This window comes from Pseudophryne corroboree, chromosome 2, assembly GCF_028390025.1.
Source record: "Pseudophryne corroboree isolate aPseCor3 chromosome 2, aPseCor3.hap2, whole genome shotgun sequence".
Lineage (NCBI taxonomy): Eukaryota > Metazoa > Chordata > Amphibia > Anura > Myobatrachidae > Pseudophryne > Pseudophryne corroboree.
In genome coordinates, this window is record NC_086445.1 from 649416953 (window position 1) to 649437867 (window position 20915).

Here is a 20915-nt window from a genome sequence, read left to right on the forward strand (position 1 = left end):
GCAGGTCTCCGTAAATATGGTACCTGCCATGGTCCGGAGACCAAATTTCTTCTTCATCCACTAGGGGTCACTGGAGTACTCTTGGGGATATGGACGGGCGTTAGCAGGACAGGCACTGAATATTTAAATTTAGTAACTCTCCTCCCCTCCATACTCCCATAGTATCCCAGTGTTTTTTCGGTGCCTCACAAGGATAGATGCACTTGTGGATTCTTCCACACATATACTTCTATTTTTTTTATATTTTTTTATATTTTTACACTTATTGAGCACCAGCTTAGACAAGAAGCTTGGGTCCGGGTTACTGCACGCTGCAAGAAGCAGCTACTGGCTTGTCGGTGCTCAGAAAAGGAGCACCCTCACAGCCAAAAGCAACTCGGTCTCTGAGCTGCAGGAAAGGCTGAACGGAGCTTACAGCAGAAGCCCCATCATAGCCGATCACTACAGGAGAAGACTCGGGTATGCTGGGGGAAGTCCGCTGTGTGTGGGGAACGTGCTGGTCACCGCTTCTATGCGCCGCCCGCACCCGCCGCTCAGAGCCGCCCGCCCGTCGCTCAGTGCCGCCCGGCCGCCACTCAGAGACCGCTCCCCGCACCGCCGCTCCCTGGGTCTCTGCACCCGCCGTTCACTCACTATGGGAGCTCACGCTAGGGGGGAAGAAGGAGGGGAAGCTGCGGCGGCTCTCTGCTCTCACTCAGACCGAGGACAGCCCTCACTGCTGCCGCGGTCTGTCCCTAGAACATGCAGTGCAGCTGCAAGGGGGGGGGATAATGGCCATGCAGCACTATACAGGCTATTAAGCCTTTATTATAAGATATTAAGATTATATAGAACAGGCTGCTTTATATTGAGAAAAGGCAGCATTATATTAAGGCAGCATTATATTGCAAAAAGTTTGCTTTATGTTACCCTGTCACTATTATGGACATGGTTTAAGGGCACGTCTTTATAACCTGATATTATACAATGTGAGCACATGGCTGGAGGCCATTTTAATCATGCTTCCTGCTTCTTGTTTCAGGAAGGTTCTGTCCTACAACACTACTCCACCGGATGGCGCAGGGGTGTTAGTAGGACTTTTGGGGTCAGGTTTCATATAGTCTGGCCACGTGCACTGCACTTCGGCCGTATACACACCTTAGTAACATTTACTGAGTCGTGGGACTTGTCTGTCTTTGTCTATTTGTGTTGTCTGTGTACATAATGAGTAAGACACCAGCAAAATCTAAAAAGCAGTTTAACTGCAATGTCTGTAAGAGTGTGTTACCTGATGGGTCTACCACATGCACAGTCTGTTTTGTAAATTCAGCTACAAATACGATTTCTACTCCGATTTCGTTTCCTGATCTGCAATGGGCCATACTAGCGGATGTAATGGCTAGGTTGCAGTCAGAATTGGCCGCCGCTCAATAAGAGCGGGAAGCAGCAAGATCTGAGCCTCGGGTAAGACTGCCAGAGATACCAGAGGGGTCTCTGGGAACGTCTCTGTCTTTGCAAAGGTCCAAGTCTAGTTCGGGTCACACAGATAGTTATCATTTGTCTTCTAATTTACCAGTGTCTGCTATGTTGCATTCTGACGACTCAATGCCAGATCTCACTGCGCAAGATGAACACGATGAAGGTGAATTGGACCAGCAGTCAGATAGTGAGGATATTGACAGCCCGGGCATTGATAATCTCATCAGGGCAGTAAGTCGGTCTCTGAATTTTACAGAGACTGAAGACCCTCTTACAAATGATGAGGTGGTATTTGCTAAACGACAGAGATCTCCAGTATGTTTTCCTTTTTCAGAATCTCTTAATAAGCAGTTCATAGAGGCATGGAAGAATCCGGATAAACGGTTTTCTATACCTCGCCGGTTTCTGTCTAGTTACCCGTTTCCAGAGTCTGTGACAGCTTAATGGGAAAATCCTCCAATGGTGGATTCGTCGGTGTCAAAATTTTCCAAAAAGTTAACCATTCCAACTGCTACTACACTTAAAGACCCGTCGGAGCGTCAGCTAGAAGCTATACTAAAGTCAATGTATACAGCAGCGGGAGTGCTGCTTAGACCTGGTTCAGTTGGAATTTGGGTAACTAAGGCTATGATTGTATGGATAACTCAGCTCAGGTCCGCCCTACAAGACGACCACCTTATACTTCTAGCTGATCAAATCTGTGAAGCTGCCGAGTACCTATGTATAGCTTCTACGGACGTCTGCCAGGTCACTTGTCGCCTTTCGGCGTCACTAGTGAAGGTAAGACAGGCTCTCTGGCTGCATTCTTGGCAGGCGGAGGCAGAGGTCAAACGAGAAATAGAAGCGTTACCTTACGCTGGGGAGAAGTTATTTGGTCCTGAATTGGACAAATGGGTTTCTGAGGCCACGGGGAGAAGTCTGTTTTCCTACCTTTGCCTCCGCAGGTACCTAGACGAAAATACTCTGGACCAGCGTTCAAATCATTTAGACCTCAGCCATTTCGAGGCCTTGGTAGAGGAACAACCACACAGGGTAGACGTGGTAGAGGACGTGGGTTTCCCCAATCCACCACCCGTCGTCAGGACGTTAAGACCACGACAAGCCAGTGGCATGACGGGCTCCCAGCCCATCTCGGATCTTCAGTTGTGGCGGCACGCCTTCAGACGTTCCATTTGGCGTGAATCCAAACATCCACATATGGGTGGATCCGCAATTTAGTGTTAAAAGGTTACAAAATAGAGTTCCATTGTCTCCCTCCAAACCCCTTTTCAAGACAGGACTGCCTGTGTCAGAAGACAAAAAGGCGGTTCTGCAGATCGCGATTCAGTCTCTGCTAGATACAGCAGTGTTGATTCCGGTCCCAGTTCACCAACAAGGTCACGGTTATTATTCCAGTCTTTTTGTAGTTCCAAAGCCGGACGTCTCTGTCAGACCAATATTGAACCTAATCAGTACGTCACTTACTACAGATTCAAGATGGAATCCCTGCGGACACTAATTGCAGGTTTAGAGCCACAGGAATTCATGATTGCGCTGGATCTCAAGGATGCGTACTAACACATTCCAATTTGGCCATCGCATCAGAAGTACTTAAGGTTTGTGGTACAGCAAAACCATTATCAATTTCAGGCTCTACCGTTTGGCCTCTCGTCAGCGCCTCGGGTATTCACCAAAGTGATGTATGTGATGATAGCTCATCTCAGATCCCTGGGAGTGATAATAGTTCCTTACTTGGACGATCTGCTCATCAAAGCTCCGTCTCAACAGATACTCCTTCAACATGCCTTGCTGACATACAATGTGCTAGTTCAGCACGGTTGGATTGTCAACTTCAAGAAATCAAATCCGGTTCCATCTCAACGACTTCAATTCCTAGGAATGATTCTCGATATGGTGAATCAAAGAATTTACCTGCCAGAACAGAAGGTACAGAGTATTCGTCATCTGGTACAGTTAGTGCTCAAGCCACGCACAGTCTTGGTACATTTTTGCATTCGACTGTTAGGAAAAATGGTGGCGGATTTCGAAGCGCTCCAATTCATAAGATTTCACTCATGTCCTTTTCAACTGGATGTGCTCGCACAGTGGTCAGACTCGCACCTGCAGATTCACCAGGGGGTGCGGTTGTCTCCACGGGCCAGAGTATCACTACTCTGGTGGCTCCAAGTACACAATCTCACCTCAGGAAAACGGTTCGGCGTCTGGAATTGGATAACTCTAACGACGGACGTGAGTCTCAGAGGTTGGGAGCTCTGATTCAAGATTGTCAGCTTCAGGGACTCTGGACAGTTCGCGAAAGATTGCTTCCTATAAATGTCCGGGAACTCTGGGCAATTTACAACACGCTACGACAAGCAGTGCACATGCTCCGGTCTCAGACTGTCCAGGTGCAGTCAGACAACGCGACGGCAGTCGCGTACATCAACAAACAAGTAGGAACAAGTAGCCGCATGGCCATGCGAGAAGTAGCTCGAATTGGGCCGAGCATCACCAGGTGATATTGTTGGCAGTGTTCATTCCGGGAGTGGACAACTGGGAGGCAGATTATCTCAGCCGTCAGGATTTTCATCCAGGAGAATGGCATTAAATCCAGAAGTGTTCCAGATGTTGGTCCAGCGGTGGGGTTACCCACAGGTGGACCTGATGGCATCTCGCAACAATTATCAAACACCTCAGTATGTGTCCAGAACAAGAGATCCAATGGCAGTAGCAGTGGATGCTCTCACGATCGCGTGGCCGTACAGCCTTGTGTATCTGTTTTCACCATTTCCGCTGCTTCCTCTGTTGCTAAAGCGGATCAAATGAGAGTCCACCACAGTCATACTAGTGGCGCCTCATTGACCACGGAGAGCATGGTTCTCGTATCTCCGCGGGCTACTCGCAGACGATCCTTGGCCGCTCCCGCTTCGTCCGGACCTGTTACAACAGGGTCCCTTCCCCTACCCCGATTTTGCGCGGCTGCGTTTGATGGGGTGACTGTTGAAACCGCCCTCTTAAGAAGAGAGGGTATTCCGGAATCTGTTTACCAACCATGTTACGTGCTAGGAAGCCAGTTACAGCAGCTCATTATCACACTCATTATCACAGAATTTGTCATGCCTACATAGGTTGGTGTGAAGCTCGGAAGTTTCCAACATCATCGTTCAAGTTATCCCATGTTTTGCTATTTTTACAGACTGGGTTAGATGGAGGACTACGTTTATCTACACTAAAGGTGCAGGTCTCTGCCTTGTCAATTTACTTTCAAAGGCGTTTGGCTCTTTTGCCGACTGTACGCACTTTCCTGCAAGGTGTCCACAGAGTACAGCCTCCACTTATACCACCTACAGCGCCATGGGACTTGAATTTGGTTTTAGATTTTTTACAGTCTTCATATTTTGAACCCTTACAACAAGTGGATGTTAAATTTCTCACTTGGAAAACAATTTTTCTCCTAGCCTTAGCTTCAGCAAGGTGTGTTTCAGAATTGGGTGCCTTGTCATGTAAGCCACCGTATCTGGTGTTTCATGATGTCAGAGCGGAGCTTCGGACGAATCCCGTTTTCCTACCAAAGGTATCATCTTTTCACATCAATCAACCAATTGTAGTTCCTGTGTTATCAGAATGGATGTGGTACGCGCACTACGCGTTTATGTAGCCCGAACGTCTACAGTACGTAAGACGGATACATTGTTTGTTCTCTATGATGCTGTTAAGATGGGTTGGCCAGCGTCCAAGCAGACCTTATCCAGATGGATTAAACTGACCATACATCAGGCTTACCTTCATGCTAGGCTACAGCCGCCTACATCAGTGTCGGCTCATTCCACACGTTCTGTGGGAACGTCATGGGCAGCAGGTCGTGGGGCCTCTACGACGCAGCTTTGCCGTGCGGCTACATGGTCATCAGTGCACACGTTTGTGCGCTTTTACAAGTTTGATACGTTTGCAGTATCAGCATTTAGCTTTGGCCGCCTAGTGTTACAGGTGCCAAACAGCTCTCCCGCCCAAGGGGGAAACTTTGGTACGTCCCAAGAGTACTCCAGTGACCCCTAGTGGATGAAAAAGAAAATAGGATTTTGGTACTTACCAGATAAATCCTTTTCTTTGAATCCACAGGGGGCACTGGACGCCCACCCAAAGCAGTTTTACCTGTCTTGTGGTAAGTTCAGTGGATCCTATGGTAACACATTCTCACTGACTTGTTCAAATGTTCAGGTTATATTGATTATTGTGTCAACTGTTTAGTTGTCCGTTACGTTATGTGTCAACTTCATTGTTGTCCGTTATGTTATAATGTTATATGTAATTCTCCATTGTTCATCTCCTGTTTGGCTCAGTAAAAAACACTGAGGTACTATGGGAGTATGGAGGGCAGGAGAGTTACTAAATTTAAATATTCAGTGCCTATCCTGCTAATGCCCGTCCATATCCCCAAGAGTACTCCAGTGCCCCCTGTGGATTCAAAGAAAAGGATTTATCTGGTAAGTACCAAAATCCTATTATCTACTGCGCATGCGCTGCGGCAGGACTCCGGTAAGGTGAGTATTAAAACAATGGGGGAAATTTACTAAGCTCCCGATTTTGACCGAGATGCCGTTTTTTCATCAAAGTGTCATCTCGGTAATTTACTAAACACTAATCACGGCATAGATGAGGGCATTCGTAATTTTTTGCAAGTCCAAGTAAAAAATTACGAATGAATACACCATCGGTCAAAACGCGGCTGTTTAAGTATGAATCTCGGTCATTTACTAAGAAGTGCAAAGCAAAAAAAAAAAAAAAACACTGCCGTGAAAAATTACAACTCGTAAAAAAGTGCTAAAAAAAAACAGACCTTTTTTTTTTATTCGTGATTGGATAGGCATGCACGGATCCTTGAGATCCGTGCATGTATATCAGTGGGAAGGGGTGGGAAAGTGCTTATTTTTTCAAAAAAAATTGCGTGGGGTCCCCCCTCCTAAGCATAACCAGCCTCGGGCTCTTTGAGCCGATCCTGGTTGCCGAAATATGGGGAAAAAAATGACAGGGGTTCCCCCATATTTAAGCAACCAGCATCGGGCTCTGCGCCTGGTCCTGGTCCCAAAAATACGGGGGACAAAAAGAGTAGGGGTCCCCCGTATTTTTAAAACCAGCACCGGGCTCCACTAGCTGGACAGATAATGCCACAGCCGGGGGTCACTTTTATATAGTGCCCTGCGGCCGTGGCATCAAAAATCCAACTAGTCACTCCTGGCCGGGGGACCCCTTCAATCAAGGGGTCCCCCCCCCCAGCCACCCAAGGGCCAGGGGTGAAGCCCGAGGCTGTCCCCCCCCATCCAATGGGCTGCGGATGGGGAGGCTGATAGCCTTTGTTGTAAAAGAAAAGATATTGTTTTTAGTAGCAGTACTACAAGGCCCAGCAAGCCTCCCCCGCATGCTGGTACTTGGAGAACCACAAGTACCAGCATGCGACGGAAAAACGGGCCCGCTGGTACCTGTAGTACTACTACTAAAAAAATACCCAAAAAAAGACAAGACACACACACCGTGAAAGTATAATTTTATTACATACATACATACACACATACATACATACTTACCTTAAGTTCCCACGCAGGTCGGTCCTCTTCTCCAGTAGAATCCAAGGGGTACCTGTTGAAGAAATTATACTCACGAGATCCAGGGGTCCAGGCTCCTCGGGAAATCCAGGGGTAATCCACGTACTTGAAAAAAATAACAAAACGGTGTCCCGACCACGAACTGAAAGGGGACCCATGTTTGCACATGGGTCACCTTTCCACGAATGCCAGAAACCCACTTTGACTTCTGTCTAAGTGGGTTTCTTCAGCCAATCAGGGAGCGCCACGTTGTAGCACTCTCCTGATCAGCTGTGTGCTCCTGTCCTCACTGACAGGCAGCACACGGCAGTGTTACAATGTAGCGCCTATGCGCTACATTGTAACCAATGCTGGGAACTTTCTGCTCAGCGGTGACGTCACTTTAGGTCAACCGCAGGGCAGAAAGTTCCCCTCATTGGTTACAATGTAGCGCATAGGCGCTACATTGTAACACTGCCGTGTGCTGCCTGTCAGTGAGGACAGGAGCACACAGCTGATCAGGAGAGCGCTACAACGTGGCGCTGCCTGATTGGCTGAAGAAACCCACTTAGACAGAAGTCAAAGTGGGTTTCTGGCATTCGTGGAAAGGTGACCCATGTGCAAACATGGGTCCCCTTTCAGTTCGTGGTCGGGACACCGTTTTGTTATTTTTTTCAAGTACGTGGCTTACCCCTGGATTTCCCGAGGAGCCTGGACCCCTGGATCTCGTGAGTATAATTTCTTCAACAGGTACCCCTTGGATTCTACTGGAGAAGAGGACCGACCTGCGTGGGAACTTAAGGTAAGTATGTATGTATGTGTGTATGTATGTAATAAAATTATACTTTCACGGTGTGTGTGTCTTGTCTTTTTTTGGGTATTTTTTTAGTAGTAGTACTACAGGTACCAGCGGGCCCGTTTTTCCGTCGCATGCTGGTACTTGTGGTTCTCCAAGTACCAGCATGCGGGGGAGGCTTGCTGGGCCTTGTAGTACTGCTACTAAAAACAATATCTTTTCTTTTACAACAAAGGCTATCAGCCTCCCCATCCGCAGCCCATTGGATGGGGGGAGACAGCCTCGGGCTTCACCCCTGGCCCTTGGGTGGCTGGGGGGGGGGGGGGACCCCTTGATTGAAGGGGTCCCCACTCCCCCAGGGTACCCCGGCCAGGAGTGACTAGTTGGATTTTTGATGCCACGGCCGCAGGGCACTATATAAAAGTGACCCCCGGCTGTGGCATTATCTGTCCAGCTAGTGGAGCCCGGTGCTGGTTTTAAAAATACGGGGGACCCCTACTCTTTTTGTCCCCCGTATTTTTGGGACCAGGACCAGGCGCAGAGCCCGATGCTGGTTGCTTAAATATGGGGGAACCCCTGTCATTTTTTTTCCCATATTTCGGCAACCAGGATCGGCTCAAAGAGCCCGAGGCTGGTTATGCTTAGGAGGGGGGACCCCACGCAATTTTTTTTTTAAATTTTACAGTGTTTAATTAAAAAAAAAAAAAAAATAGAACCCCAGCACGGATCACACAGATCCGGCCGAGATTAATTGTAAAAAAGTCGGCAGTGTTTTGCTAATCACTGCCGTAAAAAACACAAAAAAAACACGAATGACATCGACATCGGAAGAAAAGAAAAACCCGAATACGACAGCTTAGTAAATCCATCGTAACAAATTCAAAAAGTTGCAGTTTTACACTTTCGATGTCATTCGTGATTGAACTTTGACCTGAAACGGGAAAATACGAATCTTAGTAAATTTACCCCAATATGGGTGAAATGTGTGCGGTGTGGATCCAGGGGCCTGTGTGCACCGCACATATTGCACCCATGATAGAAATGCCTATGGTGGGGGCTCCTCTGCTGCACTACTGGTATTAGTAGCTCTGTTTCATTTAATGTAAACCCATTTTGAACTTCAAACTACCTGCTAATAGACCTTTATTTTCATTTAAGGCACTCTGTGTCTTGACAGTCTAGCTACATCTCTGTACATTATTTAACAGAACAAGGAAATTCTATTTATTTATTTATTTTTTGTATTTTCCCTATTCAAGGCCTATGCTATAGTTCTTTTTCCCATATTGATTATGTATTGTCTGATAGATTAGTGACTAAGGGGGTTATTCAGGTTTGTTAGCAAACCAAAAAAGTTAGCTATTGGGCAAAACCACATTGCACTGCAGGTGGGGCAGAGGTAACCTGCAGAGAGAATTAGATTTGGGTGGGTTATATTGTTTCTGTGCATGGTAAATACTGGCTTCTTAATTCAGTTTGAACACATCCCATCTAAATCTAACTCTCTCTGCACATGTTACATCAGCACCTCATGCAGTGCCGCATAGTTTTGCCCAATTGCTGACTTTTTTTGGTTTGCTAACTAACCTGAATAATGCTTTATTGCTGAAAGTCGCAGCAATAAAGTAGATGATAGTGTACCACTGCCCGTTCGTAAAGGGATCCAGCACAGGGTAGTGTTGAAGTGGATAGCAGGGGCTCGTGGAGTGGGAAGGCAGCGCGGGGGGGGGGGGGGGGGTAGCGAATGTTCCTGCTAACAGTAGCAGGCTATGGGGAAGTTAAAGCTACGGGAAGCTACACTATACCATGCGGCAGTGCCAAGGTAAGCAGCCTCCCGCAGCAAGGATAGTTGCTGAGACATCTGTATCTGGTATATTTTGGTGGGGACTTCAGCGGATACGCTAATGTTTGAAATGTAGATCTCATTACTTGTGGGACTGTTTCCTCGATAGCATTTGGAGATCAACTAAATATTATCTGGTCAGTTACTTTCCCCTGATGGAGGAATGTGCTCTCTCTGGAATTCTACCTTCAAGTACACGAGTGTCGAATACCCGAGTGTCTAAAAGCTGTAGGAAACTCCTGCAGCCACAAGTAATTGTATGCTTCAAAAGTGGGTATAGAACTTCTCCCCCCTCACTTGCCTCATTTTTTAGAAAAACGTTTCCATACTTTCTCTATGAACAGGGTGATTGATGCCTCTACAAAAAGAGAAACGTACATGAAAACTTTTTGACATCTTGGTTGATACTGTTTCGAACCTAATTAAGTAACGCATTTGGAAATGTTTCTTCCACACTGCATAGTAGATCGTGCACAGATAATCCACCTCTTGCTCTTCAATTCTACTACTTGTAATCTCAGTGTACCTCATGGGGTATGGTGGTCCATTGCTCTGTGCCTGTTTTTTTGTTACTTCTGTCCAAGCTTTATGTTCAGCATTTCTCTGACGTCCTAGTGGATGCTGGGAACTCCGTAAGGACCATGGGGAATAGACGGGCTCCGCAGGAGACTGGGCACTCTAAAAGAAAGATTAGGTACTATCTGGTGTGCACTGGCTCCTCCCTCTATGCCCCTCCTCCAGACCTCAGTTAGAATCTGTGCCCGGCCAGAGCTGGGTGCTCCTAGTGGGCTCTCCTGAGCTTGCTAGAAAAGAAAGTATTTGTTAGGTTTTTTATTTTCAGTGAGATCTGCTGGCAACAGACTCACTGCTACGTGGGACTGAGGGGAGAGAAGCAAACCTACCTGCTTGCAGCTAGCTTGTGCTTCTTAGGCTACTGGACACCATTAGCTCCAGAGGGTTCGAACACAGGGCCTGACCTCGATCGTCCGTTCCCGGAGCCGCGACGCCGTCCCCCTTGCAGAGCCAGAAGACAGAAGAGAACGACAAAATCGGCGGCTGAAGACTCCTGTCTTCATTAAGGTAGCGCACAGCACTGCAGCTGTGCGCCATTGCTCCCACAGCACACCACACACTCCGGTCACTGTAGGGTGCAGGGCGCTGGGGGGGGGCGCCCTGGGCAGCAATTATAAATACCTTTGGCAAAAATACACATAATACAGTCTCCGGACTGTATATGTGTAAAAACCCCCGCCATTAAAGTACATAAAACGCGGGACAGAAGCCTGCCGCTGAGGGGGCGGTGCCTTCTTCCTCAGCACACCAGCGCCATTTTTTCTTCACAGCTCTGCTGGAAGGAAGCTCCCCAGGCTCTCCCCTGCAGTATCTGGATACAAGAAGGGTAAAAAGAGAGGGGGGGCACATAAATTTAGGCGCAAAATTTGTATATACAGCAGCTACTGGGTAAACACTGAGTTGTAGTGTAATCCCGGGGTTATATAGCGCTGGGGTGTGTGCTGGCATACTCTCTCTCTGTCTCTCCAAAGGGCCTTGTGGGGGAACTGTCGTCAAATAGAGCATCCCCTGTGTGTGTGGTGTGTTGGTACGCGTGTGTCGACATGTCTGAGGTAAAAGGCTCCTCTAAGGAGGTGATAGAGTGGATATGTGTGTGGGAGGGTGTCTCCGTTGACAACGCCGACACCTGTTTGGATATGTGTAAGTGCTAAGGTGAATTTATTGCACAAAAGGTTAGGGAACAGAAAGGAAATCTACCCTTGTCTGTCCCTATGTCACAGAGACCTTCAGAGTCTCTCAATGCTCACTATCCAAAATAACAAACACTGGTATCGACACGGAGTTTAACGCCACTGTCGACTACAATAATGCAAAGTTACAGCCAAGAGGGCTAAAAGATATTCAATATATGATTATTGGAATAAAAGATGATTTGCCTATCACTGATGACTCATCTGTCCCTGACACGAGAGTACACATGTTAAGGGGAAGAATGCTGAGGTAAATTTCCCTCCTCTCATGAGGAAAAAGAGCGGGAATCTCCAGACAAGAGACGGCAGCTTCCCACAAGAGAATTCTCAGGCTATATCCTTTCCCCACTAGGGCCAGGATGTGTTGAGAATCTTCCCCTAGGGTGTCCTGTTTCCACAGACGGTAGCACTAGCTATTCTCGGGGATCCTGCAGATAGTGTGCACATTCTAGTATACTACCCAGACCGGCGATTGTGTCGGCAAGGGTTTATAGCGCTGTGGCAGCGTGGACAGGTACCTTATCAGCAGAGATTGAGACCCTAGTATGCATATAGATATAAATATATTAAAGATGCTGTCTTAAGTGATAGATATATAATTATAAAGCATGCCCAAAGAGACATGAGTATACTGGGTCCTAGAGTCAAAGCTATGTCGATTTCTGCTTGATGTGTCCTGTAGAATATGCATTGGACAGATCATGCCGACTTAAGAGGCATATGGAAGGCTGAGGATTGTGTGGAGAAGGGTTCTCGGGCCTGGTCTCCACAGCTATAGCTGGTAATTCTGCTAGTTTGCCTTATATTCCTGCACAGCCTAGGAAAGCACAACATTATTAAATGCAGCTTTTCGAATAAAGAAACAAGAAAGTCTGAGGTGCGTCCTTTCTTGTCAGAGCCGGGGGCAGAGGAAAGAAGCTGCACAACACAGCTAGTTCCCAGGAACAGAAGTCCGCCCCGGCCTCTACAAAAATCCACCGCATGTCGCTGGGGCTCCACAGGCGGAGCTAGGCCCGGTGGGGACACGCCTTCGTAAGTTCAGCCACAAGTGGGTTCACTCCCTGTTAGATCCCTGGGCAATAGATATTGTGTCTCAGGGATACAAGCTGGACTGTGAGAAGATGCCCCCTCACCGACGGCCCTGCGGGCTTCCCCCCAAGAGAGGGAGCCAGTGTTAGCTGCAATTCACACATTGTATCTTCAACAGGTGGTGGTCAAGGGTCCCCTCCTTCAACAAGAGGGTGTTATTATTCGACCATGTTGTAATCCCGAAACCAGACGGTTCGGTCAGACCCATATTGATTTAAAATCCCTGAACATATACCTGAGAAGGTTCAAGTTCAAGATGGAATCGCTAAGAGCGGTCATTGCAAGCCTGAAAAGGGGGAGACTTTATCGTGAATCAGGACATAAGGGATGCATACCTTCATGTCCCCATTTATCCACCTCATTAGGTGTACCTCAGAATTGCGGTACGGGATTGTCATTACCAATTTCAGACGTTGCCGTTTGGTCTCTCCACGGCCCCGAGAATATTCACCAAGGTAATGGCGGATATGATGGTGCTCCTGCGGAAGAAAGGTGTCACTATTATCACGTACTTGGACGATCTCCTCATAAAAGCGAGATCAAGAGAGCAGTTGCTGAACAGCGTATCACTTTCTCTGGAAGTGTAACGGCAACATATATTCCAAAGTCGCAGTTGGTTCCTACAGCTCATCTGCCTCTCCTAGGCATGATCCTAGACACAGACCAGAAAAGGGTTTATCTCCCGATAGAAAGAGCTCAGGAGCTCATGACACTGGTCAGGAATCTATTAAAACCAAAACAGATGTCAGTGCATCACTGCACTCGAGTCCTGGGAAGGATGCTGGCATCATACGAGGCCATCCCCTTAGGCAGGTTCCATGCGAGGACCTTCCAATGGGACTTACTGGACAAGTGGTCCGGATCACATCTTCAGATGCATCGGTTAATCACCCTATCCCCCAGGGCCAGGGTGTCTCTCCTGTGGTGGCTTCAGAGTGCTCACCTTCTTGAGGGCCGCAGATTCGCCATTCAGGACTGGGTCCTGGTGACCACGGATGCAAGCCTCCAAGGATGGGGGGCAGTTACACAGGGAAGAAATCTCCAAGGTCTGTGGTCAAGTCAACAGACTTGCCTTCACATCAATATCCTGGAACTAAGGGCCATATACAACGCCCTAAGTCAAGCGGAGATCCTGCTTCGCGACCAACCGGTTCTGATCCAGTCAGACCGCAGGGGCTCATGTAAACCGCCAAGGCGGCACAAGGAGCAGGGTGGCGAGGGTAGAAGCCACCAGAATTCTTCGCTGGGCGGAGAATCAAGTAAGCGCACTGTCAGCAGTGTTCATTCCGGGAGTGGACAACTGGGAAGCAGACTTCCTCAGCAGGCACGACCTCCACCCGGGAGAGTGGGAACTTCATCAGGAAGTCTTCACGCAGTTTGCAAATTGATGGGAACTGCCTCAGGTGGACTAGATGGCGTCCCACCTCAATAAAAAGCTAAAAAAGGTTTTACGCCGGGTCAAGGCGATAGCTGTGGTCGCACTAGTAACACCGTGGGTGTTCCAGTCGGTCTATGTATTCCCTCCTCTTCCTCTCATACCCAAGGGCTGAGAATTGTAATAAAAGGAGGAGTGAGAACAATATTCTTTGCTCCGGATTGGCCAAGAAGGACTCGGTACCCGGAACTGCAAGAAATGCTCTCAGGACCCATGGCCTCTGCCTCTCAGACAGGACATGTTGCAACAGGGGCCCTGTCTGTTCCAAGACTTACCGCGGCTGCATTTGACGGCATGGCGGTTGAACGCTGGATCCTAGCGGAAAAGGGCATTCCGGATGCAGTTGTTCCTACGCTGATAAAGGCTAGGAAAGACGTGACAGCAAGACTTTTTCACTGTATATGGTGAAAATAGGTTGCTTGGTGTGAGGCCGGGAAGGCCCTACAGAGGAATTCCAGCGGGGTCGATTCCTGCACTTCCTACAGTCAGGAGTGACTATGGGCCTAAAATTAGGATCCATAAAGGTCAAGATTTCGGCCCTATCCATTTTCTCTCAAAAAGAACTGGCTTCACTGCCTGAAGTTCAGACGTTGTTACGGGGGTGCTGCATATTCAGCCTCCTTTTGTGCCACCAGTGGCACCTTGGGATCTCAACGTTGTGTTGGATTCCTGAAATCCCACTGGTTTGAGCCACTTAAGACCGTGGAGCTAAAATATCTCACGTGGAAAGTGGTCATGCTTTTGGCCTTAGCTTCGGCTAGGCGTGTGTCAGAATTGGCGGCTTTGTCATGTAAAAGCCCCTATCTGATCTTCCATATGGAAAGGGCAGAATTTAGGACTCGTCCCCAATTTCTCCCTAAGGTGGTATCATCGTTTCATTTGAACCAACCTATTGTGGTGCCTGCGGCTACTAGGGACTTGGAGGATTCCAAGTTGCTGGACGTAGTCCGGGCTTTGAAAATTTATGTTTCCAGAACGGCGGGAGTCAGAAAGTCTGACTCGCTGTTTATTCTGTAGGCAGCCAACAAGGTTGGCGCTCCTGCTTCGAAGCAGACTATTGCTCGCTGGATCTGTAGCACGATTCAGCTGGCTCACTCTGCGGCTGGATTGCGCATCCAAAATCAGTAAAAGCCCATTCCACAAGGAAGGGGGGCTCTTCTTGGGCGGCTGCCCGAGGGGTCTCGGCTTTACAGCTTTGCCGAGCTGCTACTTGGTCGGGTTCAAAACACGTTGGCTAAGTTCTACAAGTTTGACACCCTGGCTGAGGAGGACCTTGAGTTTGCTCATGCGGTGCTGCAGAGTCATCCGCACTCTCCCGCCCGTTTGGGAGCTTTGGTATAATCCCCATGGTCCTTACGGAGTTCCCAGCATCCACTAGGACGTCAGAGAAAATAATAATTTACTCACCGGTAATTCTATTTCTCGTAGTCCGTAGTGGATGCTGGGCGCCCGTCCCAAGTGCGGACTCTCTCTGCAATACATGTATATAGTTATTGCTTAACTAAAGGGTTATTGTTATGAGCCATCCGTTAAATGAGGCTCAGTTGTTGTTCATACTGTTAACTGGGTATGGTTATCACAAGTTGTACAGTGTGATTGGTGTGGCTGGTATGAGTCTTACCCTAGATTCCAAATCCTTTCCTTGTTGTGTCAGCTCTTCCGGGCACAGTTTCCCTAACTGAGGCCTGGAGGAGGGGCATAGAGGGAGGAGCCAGTGCACACCAGATAGTACCTAATCTTTCTTTTAGAGTGCCCAGTCTCCTGCGGAGCCCGTCTATTCCCCATGGTCCTTACGGAGTTCCCAGCATCCACTACGGACTACGAGAAATAGAATTACCGGTGAGTAAATTCTTATTTTTTTCTATGTATTTTGTATTTATACGCTTGTTTGCTGATTGTAACATGCTAAAATAGATCTTTTTAGAACAAATTTAGTTTTATTTAGGAGAGTTTCCAAGCTATTATTGGATAAATAAATAAAAAGATGACTGAATTCACATTTTGCTGGGTGTAAGAGTCTTCCCGTGTGACCCAGCAGGTATTATAATTAGGAACTGAGCTCCTAAGTACATTACTTCTTTTTAACATCTGTTATGAACCTGAGAAGGGCCATTAAATTAATTTGAGCAACAGCTGTTTTATATTACTGTTCTTTAAGGCATGGCTGTGACCAGCAATTCGAGGGAGTGCTGGTACTTTTAGTGTCATTTAGAGGATTTGGGGGTGACTACAGGTGAGTTGGGTCTCAAGTTACATATATTAATGTATGTGCTATTATAACGTAGCATAACAATATGCAATTATTTGACCCAAAGTGGGTGGTATTATTATATAGCATTGGGGACTGCTGCGTTGGGTATGCTTTACCGGTGTTTGGGATCCCGGCGGTCAGCATACCGACACCAGGATCCTGTTCGCCATAGTGCTGGCAGGGGGCGAGCGCAACGAAGCCCCTTGCGGGCTCAATGAGCACAGACTTGCTTAGATCTGTTTGAATTATATTTAACACCAGGCACACTGTCTAGATTAGAGGTCATATCATTTTATTTAAATGTCTGTCTGCTTGATTTCTTCAGGACTAAGAGAGATCATCAAGTTTGTGAAACCTGCTCCAATTGACCTGGAAATTACAAAAAAACAGAAGAAGCAGCAAGATGGTGGAAAGAAGAGTCAAAATAGTGGTATAGAATCTCTGATGCAGACTATGGAAGTGAACAGTGCTTAATATTATATTCTCTTAATTCCTGTGCATGCCTCCACCTGGCTGACTTCACCAACTAATAATTCCATTTACTGAAACTTAAACTCTCCTGTAATTTAATTACTGCTCTCTTGTGTTGGTGCTTTGTACAAATTAAAATAGTGGCATTTTATGTGTGGGCAGTGTGGCTGAAGAGACAATGGCATAGCAAGTTTAAAAAAAAATAAAGCAATTTATTCAAAATGAGATTGTATGAGTCTTCATTTATAACCAGTCATTTTCCAGTCTATTGGTTTATACAGTTACTTCATTATGTTAGCTCTATGACTTCACATCTTACTTAAGAAGTTGGGCTTATGATAAAAATTAAATAAATCATCTTATAAACATCTTGTTTCATGTACAGTTTGTGGAGACACACTTTACACATCCTGTTTGTGCTTTTCTGGGACACAAACTTCATAACTGAGCAGGGTTCCATTTTGAATGCAGTCCTGAAAAGAAATTCTTCAAACTTACATTAATATCCCTTCATTGAAATTCACTCTCAATATACATATTAAAATGCGAGTACACATGAATATAATTGATCTGAAAATTATTAGAATAGAACTTGACACAGGGATGGACTAGTGTATTTACATGTAGCTCCTAATGTCTGTCTCTAAAGAGTGGTATTATACACTTATACTTAACTGTATTACATTCTACTTATATTATTTTCTCCTAAAGATGTATATTTTCTTGAAAAATAAAAAAAAAGTAAAGATTATTAACAAGAACTCATTTTACATGTCCGTAAATTCACCTATACACATGTGGTTTAGGCATTTAATTAACTGTGTTTGTGAAACAACTCAACATCAACGGTGGACAGTAATCTGTACAGTATTAGCACTAATTCCCAGTAATCTATACAGCAGTGGAACTAGTCCCCAGTTATTTCTACGGTTATACTAATGTGCACTGATCTTTACAGTAGTGGTACTAATGGGCAATAATGGTACTATTGCCCAGTAATGTGTACAGTGGAGGTACTATTGCCCAGTAATGTGTACAGTGGTGGTACTGTTACCCGTAATATGTACAGTGCTGGTACTATTGCCCAAAATGTGTACAGGGGTGTACTATTGCCCAGTAATGTGTACAGTGGAGGTACTATTGCCCAGTAATGTGTACAGTGGAGGTACTATTGCCCAGTAATGTGTACAGTGGTGGTACTATTGGCCGTAATGTGTACAGTGGAGGTTCTGTTGCCCAGTAATGTGTTCAGTGATGGAACTTTCTCTGACGTCCTAGTGGATGCTGGGTACTCCGTAAGGACCATGGGGAATAGACGGGCTCCGCAGGAGACTGGGCACTCTAAAAGAAAGATTAGGTACTATCTGGTGTGCACTGGCCCCTCCTCTATGCCCCTCCTCCAGACCTCAGTTAGAATCTGTGCCCGGCCCGAGCTGGTTGCACACTAGGGGCTCTCCTGAGCTTCTAGTAAGGAAAGTATTTGTTAGGTTTTTTATTTTCAGTGAGATCTGCTGGCAACAGACTCACTGCTACGAGGGACTAAGGGGAGAGAAGCGAACCTACCTGCTTGCAGCTAGCTTGGGCTTCTAAGGCTACTGGACACCATTAGCTCCAGAGGGATCGAACACAGGCCCAGCCTCGGTCGTCCGGAGCCGCGCCGCCGTCCCCCTTGCAGAGCCAGAAGCAAGAAGAACATCCTGAAAATCGGCGGCTGAAGACTCCGGTCTTCATTAAGATAGCGCACGGCACTGCAGCTGTGCGCCATTGCTCCCTATGCACACCACATACTCCGGTCACTGATGGGTGCAGGGCGCTGGGGGGGGGCGCCCTGGGCTGCAATTAGAGTACCTTACATTGGCAAACAGCACATAATATAGTCTAAAAAACTATATATGTGCAAAAATCCCCTACCATAATATAAATATAAGAGTGGGAGAAGTCCACCGAGAAGGGGGCGGGGCTATCTCCCTCAGCACACTGGCGCTATTTCCTCTTCACAGCTCCGCTGGAAGACAGCTCCCCAGGCTCTCCCCTGCAGTTTTCAGGCTCAAAGGGTAAAAAAGAGAGGGGGGGCACTAAATTTAGGCGCAAACTGTATATGTAAAGCAGCTATAGGGAAAATCACTTTGTGTTAGTGTAAATCCCTGATTATATAGCGCTGTGGTGTGTGCTGGCATACTCTCTCTCTGTCTCCCCAAAGGACTTGGTGGGACCTGTCCTCAGTCAGAGCATTCCCTGTGTGTGTGCGGTGTGTCGGTACGGCTGTGTCGACATGTTTGATGAGGCTTATGTGGAGGCGGGGCAGGTGCCGATAAGTGTGATGTCACCCCCTGCGGGGCCGACACCAGAATGGGTGGATATGTGGAAGGTTTTACACGACAGTGTCAACTCCTTGCATAAAAGGTTCGATGACATAACAGCTGTGGGACAGCCGGCTTCTCAGCCAGTGCCTGCCCAGGCGTCTCAAAGGCCATCAGGGGCTCAAAAACGCCCGCTACCTCAGATGGCAGACACAGATGTCGACACGGAGTCTGACTCCAGTGTCGACGAGGACGAGACTAATGTACATTCCACTAGGGCCATCCGTAACATGATTACGGCAATGAAAAATGTGTTGCACATTTCTGACATTAATCCAGGTACCACTAAAAAGGGGATTATGTTTGGGGAGAAAAAGCAACCAGTGGTTTTTCCCCCGTCAGATGAGTTGAATGAAGTGTGTGAAGAAGCGTGGGCTTCCCCCGATAAGAAACTAGTGGTTTCTAAAAAGTTACTGATGGCGTACCCTTTCCCGCGAGAGGACAGGTTACGTTGGGAGACATCCCCGAGGGTGGATAAGGCGCTCACACGCTTGTCAAAAAAGGTGGCACTACCGTCTTAGGATACGGCCGCCTTAAAGGAGCCTGCGGATAGAAAGCAGGAGGCTATCCTGAAGTCTGTATATACACACTCAGGTACTATACTGAGACCTGCAATTGCTTCAGCTTGGATGTGTAGTGCTGCAGCAGCTTGGTCAGATTTCCTGTCAGAAAATATTGATACCCTCGACAGGGATACGATTTTGCTAACTATAGAGCATATTAAAGACGTCGTCTTATATATGAGAGATGCACAGAGGGATATTTGCCGGCTGGCATCTAGAATTAATGCAATGTCCATTTCTGCCAGGAGAGTATTATGGACTCGGCAGTGGACAGGTGATGCGGATTCTAAAAGGCACATGGAGGTTTTGCCTTACAAGGGTGAGGAATTGTTTGGGGATGGTCTCTCGGACCTCGTTTCCACAGCAACAGCTGGGAAGTCGACATTTTATCTCCGGTTCCCTCACAGCCTAAGAAAGCACCGTATTATCAGGTACAGTCCTTTCGGCCCCAGAAAGGCAAGCGGGTTAAAGGCGCTTCCTTTCTGCCCAGAGGCAAGGGAAGAGGGAAAAAGCTGCACCAGACAGCCAGTTCCCAGGATCAGAAATCTTCCCCCGCTTCCTCTAAGTCCACCGCATGACGCTGGGGCTCCACAGGCGGAGCCAGGTGCGGTGGGGGCGCGTCTCCGGAACTTCAGCGACCAGTGGGTTCGCTCACAGGTGGATCCCTGGGTTCTGCAAGTAGTATCACAGGGATACAAGCTGGAGTTCGAGGCGACTCCCCCTCGCCGTTACCTCAAATCAGCCTTGCCTGCTGCTCTCAGAGAAAGGGAGGTAGTACTGGCGGCAATTCACAAGCTGTATCTTCAGCAAGTGATAATCAAGGTACCCCTCCTTCAACAGGGACGGGGTTACTATTCCACAATGTTTGTGGTACCGAAACCGGACGGTTCGGTGAGACCTATTCTAAATTTGAAATCCTTGAACATTTATATAAAAAAGTTCAGGTTCAAGATGGAATCGCTCAGGGCGGTTATTGCAAGCCTGGAAGAGGGGGATTTTATGGTGTCATTGGACATCAAGGATGCTTACCTGTATGTCCCCATTTATCCACCCCACCAGGAGTACCTCAGGTTTGTGGTACAGGACTGTCATTACCAATTCCAGACGTTGCCGTTTGGTCTGTCCACGGCACCGCGGGTATTTACCAAGGTAATGGCCGAAATGATGATGCTCCTCCGAAAGAAGGGAGTCATAATTATCCCGTACTTGGACGATCTCCTTATAAAGGCGAGGTCCAAAGAGCAGTTGCTAGTCAGCGTAGCACTATCTCAGGAAGTGCTGCATCAGCACGGCTGGATTCTGAATATCCCAAAGTCACAGCTGATTCC

General features: G+C 47.3%; 1 protein-coding gene across 1 annotated transcript in view; it reads left to right on the top strand.

Annotated features, from left to right (window-relative positions):
- SARS1 (seryl-tRNA synthetase 1) overlaps positions 1-16886 on the top strand; it is a 272219-nt gene extending 255333 nt beyond the window's left edge. The window contains exon 11 of the mRNA XM_063954995.1: positions 16519-16886. Coding sequence (XP_063811065.1) covers positions 16519-16667 — 149 coding nt within the window. The 3' untranslated portion in view covers positions 16668-16886. The remainder of the gene's footprint in view (positions 1-16518) is intronic.
- Positions 16887-20915: the final 4029 nt, after the last annotated feature.